At 40.5% G+C, this 12,640-nt stretch overlaps 2 protein-coding genes across 3 annotated transcripts; both read right to left on the bottom strand.

Annotated features, from left to right (window-relative positions):
• Window positions 1-219: 219 nt before the first annotated feature.
• On the bottom strand, window positions 220-8,675 carry LOC149378760 (uncharacterized). The gene is made up of 5 exons (XM_089603848.1): window positions 8,619-8,675; window positions 2,284-2,376; window positions 2,107-2,211; window positions 1,854-2,043; window positions 220-332 (listed from the first exon to the last, which is right to left on the bottom strand). Exons 1-5 carry the CDS (start codon window positions 8,673-8,675, stop codon window positions 220-222), a joined length of 558 nt encoding a protein of 185 aa, XP_089459974.1.
• A 2,052-nt stretch (window positions 8,676-10,727) lies between these two features.
• On the bottom strand, window positions 10,728-12,401 carry LOC149378761 (uncharacterized). Of its 2 annotated transcripts, none has more exons than XM_089602434.1 (2): window positions 12,192-12,401; window positions 10,728-11,306 (listed from the first exon to the last, which is right to left on the bottom strand). In XM_089602434.1, exons 1-2 carry the CDS (start codon window positions 12,301-12,303, stop codon window positions 11,035-11,037), a joined length of 384 nt encoding a protein of 127 aa, XP_089458560.1. In that variant the 5' UTR covers window positions 12,304-12,401; the 3' UTR covers window positions 10,728-11,034. The 2 variants fall into 2 exon arrangements, with proteins under 2 accessions (XP_089458560.1, XP_089458559.1); XM_089602433.1 differs by having other exon boundaries at window positions 10,728-11,315.
• Between the last annotated feature and the right edge of the window lie 239 nt (window positions 12,402-12,640).

Here is a 12,640-nt window from a genome sequence, read left to right on the forward strand (position 1 = left end):
CGCCTCATATCATGTGGTCGCACACCATCCGTTTGCTCGCAACGGCTGAATCTCTCTGTGTGCAATTCTGATAGTGCGCGAGGGGAGGAGTCACCGTGCTCTGTCGACCCCTTGGCGCTGTCTGTGGTGGAAACTCCCAACGAGGGGTCATCGACCCACGCCCTAGCAAGGACCTCCTCTGCAATCTTCATTGTCTTGGAGGGCTCTGGTACTCCTTCATCATATCGGTAAATAAAACACATCGTCGAATGAAGGAGACCTAATAGGATGCTGATCAGGACTCTCACACCAACCGTCGAACACGTGGTCGATGTCCATGAATTCGGAGGTGTCTAAAAAAAGGAGGTGGAAGAAGAGGAAGAAAAAGAAGAGGGATATTGGCAAGGAAAAGAAGGGACTTTCCTATAAAATTTCCTGCCACCACAACAAGAGAAAGAAAAAAGCTTTTGGGCTCACCTGTAAAAGAAAGTGTCGAAAATCTGAGGCTGGGTGGCGGCGTAATCGTCTCAAGCGAACTTCAGGGCAATCAAAGACTCCCTGAGGCTGGGGGATTAATGTTTATATGGTAAAAACCCGCCTCTCTGAAAAGGAAAATATGCGACGAAGTCTGAGGAATGGAATCATTCATGACTGTCGTAAAGCCAGTCTCTCTTACCAATTTTAGGCATAACCCAGATACGTTCCATCGGGAAAAGATGAGACCTAGCCTCGTCATGCAGGTCTCACGTGCCGCAGGCGAGACCATGCCCAAAGGGCAGGTATCGCGAGCTACAAGTGAACCCCAACCACTACAACATTTATAACATTTACCGACGATTTTTTTCGTCGGTAATAACCCTAAACTCGTCGCTAAATGTATTTAGCGACGATATTAGCGACGATAAAAATCGTCGCTAATTCGCCGTGCCTAAATATATTTAGCGACGATTTAGTCGTCGGTAAATATTTAGCGACGATATTAGCGACGATAAAATCGTCCGTAAATGTTGTGACGAGAAGTTTTTTTTCATTTTGAAACAGACAATTAGCGACGACTTTTTCGTCGCTAATTACCGCGGGAAAAAATCCCGCGTCAATTAGCGACGACAAAGTCGTCGCTAAATGTTGTGACGAGAAGTTATTTTCGTTGTGAAACAGAGTTTTAGCGACGACTTTGTCGTCGCTAATTCACGCGGGAATTTTTCCCGCGCCAATTAGCGACGACAAAGTCGTCGCTAAAACGTTGTGTGAATAATATTTAGCGACGATTTTATCGTCGCTAATTATTATTATTATAATTTTTTTTTTCGTCGTTAATTATTTATTTTTTACGGTTTTTTGGTTGTGAAATTCTAAAATGAAAAATCAAATAAAAACTAAATTATATTATCCAAATCAACAACTATATAAAATCCGGTTACGTACGTTTTCGGTTATCGAGAAATATGTAAATAATAAATACACAAAACAACTAATAAACCACTAGTCGCGACGTTTGCTTTGTCGTCCCGCCACTCGTTTTCCCCCTCCTCGACGAGAAACGCTCTTCTGCTGGCGCTGAAGTTCTGCAGGCTGCGGCGTCGGAGTAGACTGACTTGGTCCGCCGGGCGTCGTCTGCTGGCTGGCGTCGGGAGTCCTCTGCTGGCCGCCCGTCGGAGTGCGGACGTCGGGCGTCGGAGTGTGGACGCCGGCCATCGGAGTCTGCTGGCTGTGGGATGACAGAGCCTGCTGCGAACTCTACGGAAATTGGGACATGAACGAGCTAAGGTTGAGGCCGGGCACCTGACTCTGTATTGTCTCGGCGAACGCGGCGAGGGTCGATGCCAACACCTCCTGCGAGACATATCCTGGTTGCGACGTCCCAGCCTCCGAACCGTAGACTTCGGCGACTTCAGCCGCCATCCGTGCTCCTTGTGGCACCAAACGTCCGACGCCGGTCAAGTGATCAGTCCGCGAACCCATAATATCGCGGATCGCCTGCTGCTCTAGAACGGAAATATCAACGTCCGCTCCTTGGTGCTCAGCCTCCGCTCGCAACGTGTTGAACCTAGCGACCAGTCGATCCTGATATAATTAACTAGTTAGTATATATTAATCGAAAAAGAAGAAAAATAAATGTAAACTTACATAACGTGCGGAGGCTTCAGGAGTCAGCCATTCAGACTTGTCGGACTGATGTTGGCGCTTGTAGTTCGCAAACAAGCTCTCGAATGCGCCTGTTTCGACGCTCTTCTGCATGTAAACAAAACTTCAAGTGTTAGATAATTTTAACGATTTGATGTATCATATAAACATAAAACTTACGTTTTTCATGCGGTGGGTCGAGAACCCAATCGTCCCCTGTCGAGTCTTCGTCTTCTTCTTCGCGCGATTCGCCTTATTCTTCGCTTGTATAGCCTGTTGTAATATAAGTAAACGTACACGTAAATAACAAATCGTTTAATAAACATTCGAGTAACGTAAATGATTCGATATTACTTTAAATTCATCGCTCGTATATCGTTGTATCAGCGTCTCCCATTCGGTGTCGAGCTTAACGGTCTTCGGTTTCAGCGACCGCGCCACCTGTACGCTGCTCTTGCAGTCGATGTCGAACCACGACCGCAATGTATGCCTCCAATCGCGAAGACGAGTCTTCGCGTCTCGAATGATTGCCGCATCGACAATCGCCTTCTTCTTCCCGGTTGCATCACCATCGACTCGAATGTCGTACTTGTCTCGAATCGCTGCTCGGATCTCGGCCTCCTTCGCCGGCCCCACGTTCGCATTCGTCCACCTTGGGACTGTAGGCGAGATCTTGTCTCGGACGACCAACCCGAGCGTGTTCGCGAACGTCGCGAGATCCGGATCCATCTCGCGCTCTGGCTGCAAGAACGACTGAAAGTCCTCGTTATAAACGACGACTTCCTTCACCCCGGGGCGCCGTGCACGCTCAGATCGAAGCCCGACCGTCGGCCCACGCACGGCCGGTTCGATATCCTCGTCTTCTTCTTCGACGCCATCACGTACGGGCGCCGACTGGCAATAATTCGGGAGACGGGCTAAGAAGTCATCCCCGCCTCCGCTGCCTCCAGCTCCTGTAGCCGCAGCCATCTGAAATTCAAAAAAAAAATTATTTAGTTATGCATTCTTAATGATTTAAATCAGTTAATTTAGTAAGTAAATGAAAAACGTTATATACTATCAATCATCGTCGTCTGACAAATCATCTTCTTCCATCAAATCTTCGTCCTCAGTTTCTTCATCATCGATAAACTCTTCTTCTTCAATATTTTCCAACAAGTTCACTGCGTCGTTGCTCACGGGCTCTGGTATCGCAGACTGAACGCGTTGACAGTGAATCTAAATCTAACGGTTCTACTGACAACTGAACTGAAGACGAAGATTGACCAAGAATGAGGTCAATATCAGGAAGATCCCACACATTTTGATGATTACACTCTTCGACGATTCGCCAATCAGGACCATTCAAGTTATCTTCCAAGTAGAAAACTTGTTTCGCTTGAGTTGCCAAAATAAATGGCTCGTCTTTGTACCATTCTTTTGCCACATACACACTTGTCAAGTTATTGTCGTTGCGTGTCCTTTTCCTCGGATCTTGATCACCGAACCAACAACATTGAAATAAGACGACGCGACAATTGTTCTGATACGTCAAGACAATGACGTTTTCTACTTGACCGTAGAAGTCGTGACCTCCTTCACTTGGTACACATACCCCGCTATTCTGAGTCGTTCTTCTGCTATCACGTTGACGGGAGATAAATTTAACCCCGTTCACTACACAACACGGATACGTCTGTGGTGCGAAATGTGGTCCCAATGCCAATGCATATAATTCGGAGGTAACGGATAATCCGTCTTGGCTCATGCGAAATACCTACATACAACCATTAACGAGTCGGTTATTAATTATCTCATATTCTTTGAGTTTGGTAGTGAAATACCTTTTCCCAAAACCACTTTGGGAACTCAAGTCGATGCGCTTCTTCAACATCTGGCCGACCTTCTAATTCCATGAGATTTATGTGTTCACTGAAATAAAATTCATGTTCATTTAATACATCACTTCGTATAAATATAATTCAAGTTCATTTATTTCACTCATTTACCTCATGAAATCGTCAATTTCGGGACAATTTCGTAAAATGTACCACTCAGCGAGCAATCGTATATTCTCATCTAAGCGTATCGTGGTCATCTTCCCGTAAGGCCGACAACTTGATGACTGAAACACCGATAACTCCCGTTCGACACCTTCGAAGTTAGACGCGACGTCTGTTCGTTGGGGCATGTTGAAACGATTCTCAACGCCTTCTAGATACCTTGAGCAGAATGTCAATGCTTCATCTACAACATAGGCTTCGGCAATTGAACCCTCTGGTCTAGCTCGATTACGCACAAAGTTCTTGAGCGTTCCAAGGTATCTCTCAAATGGGTACATCCACCGCATATGAACTGGACCTCCGTTAATTGCCTCCTCCGGTAGATGCATTACCAAATGAACCATGATTGTGAAGAAATCAGGCGGGAAAATTCGTTCCAACTTACACAATATAAGCTTCACATCCTCTTGCGCCTTCTCAATGTCTGAAATTACCAGCGTTCTAGAGCAAATAAGTCTGAAGAAGTTGCATAGCTCTATTATGGCATCTCGAATTGTTCGATCCAGAAAAAGGACGAATAGCAGGAGCCAATAGGCGCTGCATAATCACGTGACAATCGTGAGACTTCAAACCCGTCAACCTCCCATCCGCGGTAACATTCTTCTTCAAATTCCCCGCAAAACCATCGGGAAATCTGACAGATCTCAAGAACTCAGTAAACCGCTTCCGTTCTGAAGGTGTCAGACTGTATGACGAAGGCGGTTTCATCCATCTATCTCCTTCTTGGTACAAATGAAGCTCGTGCCTTATGTTCCAGTCCGCCAAAGTCAACCGCGCCTTATCTGTGTCTTTCGTCTTCCCCTCGATGTTCAGCAAGGTACCCAGAAGATTGTCGCATACATTCTTTTCTATATGCATTACATCGAGGTTATGCTTCAGCGTAAGACTCGACCAATACGGCAACTCGAAGAAAATACTTTTCTTTGTCCAATTCAGCTCACTCGCATCGCGCTTTCGTTTCTTCCCGCCGAAGTCAGGGTGCTTCCCCGGGGTTGCATCTCCCACTAATCGCAATTGTCGAAGTATATCGCTCGCTGATTTTCTCACTGGTGGTGGTCGTTTCTCATTTCGTACCTTGTACAGTTTGCTCTTCCTCATCGGGTGTAACAACGGCAAGAATCGACGATGATCGCAGTAAACAATCTTGTTTCGAGCCTTGAAAGATGGTGTGTCGTTGTTACAGGTCGGACAAGCAAGGTACCCTTGACCACTCCATCCCGACAAACTACTTCTCGCTGGAAAACAACCTGAATAGCTCACCGGTCGAACCATCTCTCAACACAACATCGGTTTCCCACAATTCCTTCAGCTCATCAATCAGCGGTCGTAAGAAAACATCCATGTCTTTACCCGGCGCACTACGACCTGGTATAAGCAATGTTAACATCAAGTACGATGTTTTCATGCACAACCACGGCGGTAAATTGTACGCAGTCAAGACTACCGGCCACATACTGTACGATAAACTCATGTCACCAAATGGGTTGAAACCATCGGCGGCAAGTCCAAGCCGGACGTTCCTCGGTTCTGCCACAAACATGGGATATTTTCGGTCGATCTCCTTCCACGTTGCTTCGTCAGCAGGATGTCGCAGTACACCATCCTCTTTAATGCGTTCATTCTCGTGCCACTGCATCTCTAGAGCTGTGTGCCGACTCGCGTACAGTCGCTTAAGTCGATCTTTCAGTGGAAAGTAGCGCAACACTTTATGCGCTACTTTTTTTCCACCGTCTTTCATCAGCCACCGACTCTCATTACAAACTGGACACTCGTCTAGATTGGCGTTGTCCTTCCAAAACAACGCGCAATCGTGTTTGCAAACGTGAATCGACTCGTAACCCATACCAAATCGACGCAATTTCGCCTTTGCTTCATAATGTGACTCTGGAATCGTGTTGTCGATCGGATGAGATTTTTTCAGTACTTTCAGAAGCTGATCAAACGACTTATTCGTCCACTTGTTCATCACTTTCAAATGCATCAACGTGACAACAAATGAGAGTGACGAATACTCCGTACAACCCGGCCATAATTCTGTGTTCAGGTCGCTGAAAAGGTCATCGAACTGTCCACTCTGGTATTCTGCATTCGGGTCAATACTGTCATCGTCACCGTCTACGTCGTTGTGATCTAAGATATCGTGTACAGCATCAAACATCCCTCATCCTCTGTACTCCGTCTGATACTGCATTACGTCATCTTCTTCCTCCCCGTGAAAGTTCCACCTCGTGTAATTCCTCTTAAATCCTCTGATAAAGAGATGATTCACTATATCAGGAATTTTTTGCATCAACACGTTGTTACACCTCTTGCATGGACACTTAACTCGTCCTTCGACATTTACGTGTTGTCGGGCCATTGCCATGAACTCTGTCATGCCAGCCACAAACTCAACGCTTAAACGTTGGTCCTCGATTATCCAATTCCTATTTGGATAACTCATTTTACCTATAGATTGAACATTTCAAAATTTAGTAGTTTTCGGATTTTATTTTATAATTTCACGATCGATCCTACCGAAATTTCGACAGAACCTCCCCTATAAACTTAACAACCCGTCATCAAGTCTTTAACTTTAAAACCTGCATAGAAACATCCTAAAACTAACAATAAATCCAACCTCAGTGGTTCGATTATTAAAATTCATAATCCATCACATTTTTAATCATTTCTAACAACAATTAAATACAATTCCATTTAATTTACATAAACTAACTAATTGTTTTTACATAATTTTACCAAATATAAAATTTATAACAAATATATAATTCATTTATAATTTATTAAATTTATATCAAATATTTATAATTCATTTATAATTTATAAAATTTATATTTGGTATAACAAATATAATTCTAAAAATATAAATTATAACAAATTTATAAACTAAAAATATATAATTCATTTATAACTAATTTATACTTATATAATTCATTTATAACTAAAATTATAACTAAAAAATATATAACAAACATTTATAACTAAAATTATATAATTCATTTATAACTAATTTATAACAAATATATAACTAAAGTTTATAACTAATTTATACTTATATAATTCATTTATAACTAAAATTATAACTAAAAAATATATAACAAACATTTATAACTAAAATTATATAATTCATTTATAACTAATTTATAACAAATATATAACTAAAGTTTATAACTAATTTATACTTATATAATTCATTTATAACTAAAATTATAACTAAAAAATATATAACAAACATTTATAACTAAAATTATATAATTCATTTATAACTAATTTATAACAAATATATAACTAAAGTTTATAATCCTATAACTAATTTAAATAAATTTATAACTAAAGTTTATAATCCTATATATATTAATCATATACAACTAATATATAACTAATATATACATAAATTTATAACTAATATATATTAATCCTATAACTAACTAATATATATATATATATATATATATATATATATATAGTTTTAAAAAAAAAAACTTACCGATTGGACAAAAAGAAGAAGAGCGCGCGCGGCCAGAGAAGGGGAGCGGCGTCGGCGTCGGTGGTGGAGCGGCGTCGGCGTCGGCGGCGGAGCGGCGGAGGAGCGGCGGAGGATGAGCTGTAATGGGAGAGAGAGAGACTTTAGGAGAGAGATGTGAGGAGAGAGAGAGAGAAGTAGTGAGGAGAGAGACTTACCGGCGAGGCACACGGCGGAGGAGCGTCGGCGGCACACGGCGGACGAGGCACACAGCGGAGGAGGGAGAAAGTAGAGAGAGAAATGGAAGTTAGGGTTTCTGAGCGAATGGGGAAGCTGGGTCGCGTTTCTGGTATTTAAAGACATTTACCGACGATTTTTTCGTCGCTAAATGATTTCAGTTCGTCGCTAAATGAACTTACGTTAACCAGACATTTAGCGACGATAAAATCGTCGCTATTAGTAAATTTCATACATTTAGCGACGATTTTATCGTCGCTAAATCATTTCGTTTTAATTTAATGGGAGGGATTTTTCCCTCTTTAAAATTCGTCAAAATTTGATAACATTTAGCGACGATTATTTCGTCGCTAATTGTATAGCGACGATAAAACAATCTTTAGCGACGATTTTATCGTCGCTAAATGTTTTCGTCTTAATTACATTGGAGGGATTTTTCCCTCTTTAAAATTCGAAATTAATTCAACGTTATTAGCGACGAAAATATCGTCGCTAAATGTATTTTGAAATAATTAGCGACTAATTTATCGTCGCTAATTATTTTCCCGCGAACTTAGCGACGACAAAAAAGAATTAGCGACGATAAAGTCGTCGCTAATTATCTTTGCCGCCAAACTTTAGTATTTCTCGCACCAAAGAATTAGCGACGATAATATCGTCGCTAAAAGGGTTATTAGCGACGATATTTTAGCGACGACTAAATCGTCGCTAATAGTGTCGTCGCTAAATGTGTTATTTCTTGTAGTGAACCCTCAGAGGTAGGTGTTGTAAACCTCGCAGTGGCCAAGCCCAAGAGCAGGCCTCGCGAGTCCCACAGAGGACAAGGCCATGCTTCGTGGCCTAAGTCCTCGCTGACTAATGGAGAGGCTAGCATCTAGCAGACATCACCTATCAAATAGGTATTGTTGCCCAACAGAGAGAATCGCCTTTACATGGGCGGCACTCCTTCAAGCCTCGCCCACCCACGGCGAGACCTCGAGACCCCTGCGTGATTCCTCCCAAACAGGTCTTGTCCAAGGCCCTCAGAAATTATGCGAAACATGGTCTTGAGTCCACATGTCTATAAATATGGGCTCCCTCTCTTTATTATGTAAGTCATTCTTAACCTGGGAGCATCCATATTTACTCTCTAAAACTCCCTACGCTCTCGGGCTAAAGAGAACGTTTTCTCCTCAACGTTTGACATTACACCAATACTAATCTTGAACGTCATTGAGCGCGAAGAAGGGAAACATTCCACGCCCCTCTAGCTTACGTTTATTTCCTTATCAAAGATTGAACTGAAGCAACTCCTGCATGTGAAGACACCAATATCCGTGAAGCCTCATGATCCGACCCTGGGTTGAACCACGAATGGCTCACTAGTGTTGACTCGACTCTGACTGGATACAAAGAAAATTAATATCGTCAAGTCATGAGCCTGATAATCACCATTAGTAAAAATATTGAATTGCACGACAATTTAAAATTGTCGTGCAATCTGAACATTACTCAACAGTTTATACGACAGTTAAAAAACTATTGTGCAGTTAAAATTTTCACATTGCATGACACAAAAGAAAAATTGTCGTGTAAGCTGTGATAATTTTCACAGGTCAGAATAATTTTCTCCGTGGCGAAGTAGTTTGCACGATAATTTTTTGAGAATTGTCATGCAAATTATGTCGTGTAAAGTTTATTTGTAGTAGTGCTCCCCATGATCTTTAAAACTCTCCACTTAAGCAATCGAAGGGATTTATCTAGTAGATTAAAAAAATCTCTTCATTATCTTATTATATAGCACTTTCAATTATTTTTATTTCTTTTAGTAGATTGCCAATAATTATAGAGACATATCCTACTCGATTGTCATTAATACTCGACACCTACTGTACTTAGTCTTACATTAGTCGCTGGAAAATTGCGGTAACATTTCCGTTTGTCAACTTCATATTTAAAAAGTAAGAAAAAGAAAAGAAAAATAAAAAACTATATAGTATTTTTCGTACATCTCTCTCTTGTATAATGCTTTTCATATCTTTGGAAACTTTAATTCAGGACCCACAAATCTCTCTTATTATTTATTTCCACTTTGGGTACATATAATGACAAATATGATACAACCACACACCCCTCTCTCTCCACCCACGCGAACTCTTTCTCTCGTTGAGAAATTGACACGTCTATCCCATTTTTCATTAAAATTTGAACAAATCTACTGGTAAATTTTGAGAGAGAGTGTTGTTTTTTAATCTATTTTACCATTTATTTTTCCTTATTGTGATTGTGATTGAATGTGAGAGAGAAAATTAATAACAAATTTACTATTTCCCATTTTTTCTTTATCTACTAGTATAGATTTATTGTGATTGAATGTTGAACGATAAATCTACCAATAAATGCCAAGCAAACTTTCCACCCCACCCCCGTGTGGAGGTCGTGGGTTCAATCCCACCGCAGCAAAATTGCCTTAAAATAAAAAAAAATGCCAAGCAAACTTATTTTTATCATTTTTTTTTTTAACTCGGAAGATATTTGTTATGCTTATGCCACGCCGACATGTAGAATATTTATGATATTGATTAATTTATTATTTGAATCCTTAGAGGACAGAAACCTTATCCGATCAAGAATGACAGGCCTGATATGTGTCATTTACTGACCAGTCTTGGTCACGAGCCAAGACAACAAACATCTTCTCAAAATCTAAACCATACACTACTAAATTAGGCAATATCAATTGTTTTTTTTTTAAATTATTCACAACCCTCGCCCTCTCGCAAATATCTCCTCCCAGACAAGACTGGCCTTGCTAAACATTTGGCGTTCCAAGCTCCACGATTTTTAGTGCTACAAATTTTCATAATATGCATTAAAAAAGAAAAGAAAGAAAAAATGATAAATTCAACGATGGAAACGATGTTTTTCTTATTATTATTTTTAGTATGTAATCATTCCATACCGTATTGGCTACAGGCAGCCAAAGCAGTACACAACTAAAAACTTACTGATCAAGCAAAGCAAAGGAAGAGAATTACAGCGCAGGAATGATTCATAAATTAGACCACTATGCATATATATGTATCAGTAATCTGATCATAACTCATGAGATCTTATCACATCGTTCATGCTTATATTACCATTACATGATTATTATTCCACAAGCACACGCCTAAGTTCCACATCTTAGGCGTTGATGACGTGTGTTGATTAGTTCTGGGGTTTGGCATGAGCCTGAACCTCAGCGGCCTCTCCGGCATAGCCACCGCCACACCCGTGGTAGCATTTCCCGTGCCCTTTGCCTCCACGGCCACCGCTTCCGCTGCCCCCATGTCCGCCGCCTCCGCTGCCGCCGTGTCCGCCGCCTCCGCTGCCGCCGTGTCCGCCGCCTCCGCTGCCGCCACGTCCGTAGCTGCCGCGGCCTGTGCCGCCGCCTCCTTTGTATGCATCGTCAATGCTCGACTCTTTGCCGGCGGCATCAACTGCAACAGCTATCACTTAGCTAGTGAAATGGTTATGTGGTTTCAGTGTTTATTATGCTTAAGGATTTCTCTTCGGAAAAATGACAAGGAATTAGTATGGTCACGGAGTTAGTTAATTATTTTTGATATGTATATATTTAGTTAACATGATACAAGAGCCGAATAATTTTTTGAGAGGACCTGTCAAAGAATTTCACATCGTAAGTTCAATCATTTCCCAATTGATTTGGTCATTGAGTCACGACCGTCGTGAATAGTTAATTACTACTTGGATATTGGAAAAAGTGGACAGTAATCCTATGATATGAGTGTGTGTGTGTGTATATATATATATATATATATATATATGTGTGTGTGTGTGAGATGAGAGTCAATAAACGGATCATGGTGGCCAGTAGCCTAGTACGTGACCCGTGTTTATAAAATAGCAAAGGTTTTGTGAATTTGTTTAAAAGCAACTTATTCGTGTCCTATATGCTTAAAAATAAATAATGCTTATTTGACAACACTTCTTTCAAACATAAATTAATTCATGGACATGTGTCGTTATGTTTTGATGTTTATAGTAGAGCATATCTTTCTTTTTCATACTAATAGGGCTTTACGTATATTATTATGGCGCCTACAATAATAATTTCTAATTCACCTTCCTAGGTTGAAAAATTTGAAGACCGACTCTATGTCATTAATAGGTCACGCAGTCAAGTTACTCGATTAAATATAACGTTAGACACAATAACAAATGATTAGGGTTAATGCAAATGTTATTAAGTAGACTATAAATACAACATTAAACAGATATGTAGCACATATATTATAAAGCTTGTCCTTGATAAAATAATAGAAGAATAAGGTTTGAACCGAGGATATAGGAACCAGACGTACATTTCGTTTCAGCGGAAACCTCATCAAGGCTTCTAGCTGCCACCTCAGAAGAGATGGCAAGAACGATGGCAAGTAAAAGACCCACAGAAAGAAGGAACACCTTAGAACCCATCTTTTTTCCTAAAGACAAAAGCAAAACAGGTGTTTATATAAATTTTACCAAGAAGAGACTAGTGATGTTATAGTGCGGATATATCTACCTCTACTATGTTGCCTATTTATAGATTTCAAATCCAAGTTAAGGTATGAGTATTAAAAAAGCAAAAAATTAGGAAAATAATCTTTAATAAATAGCCACTTTCAGACGTAAAGCTTACGTAAATGGCTATTTTGGTATACCGTTGGCTATTTAATTAAGATTTAGGTCTGAAAATGGCTATTTATTTAAGATTTATCAAACGTTGATTATTTAGTAATGTCAAACGTTTAAGTTGACTATTTTCTTAATG

Source organism: Urtica dioica, chromosome 12 (genome assembly GCF_054948205.1).
Source record: "Urtica dioica subsp. dioica isolate 48M chromosome 12, U.dioica_male_clone48M_v1_H2, whole genome shotgun sequence".
Lineage (NCBI taxonomy): Eukaryota > Viridiplantae > Streptophyta > Magnoliopsida > Rosales > Urticaceae > Urtica > Urtica dioica.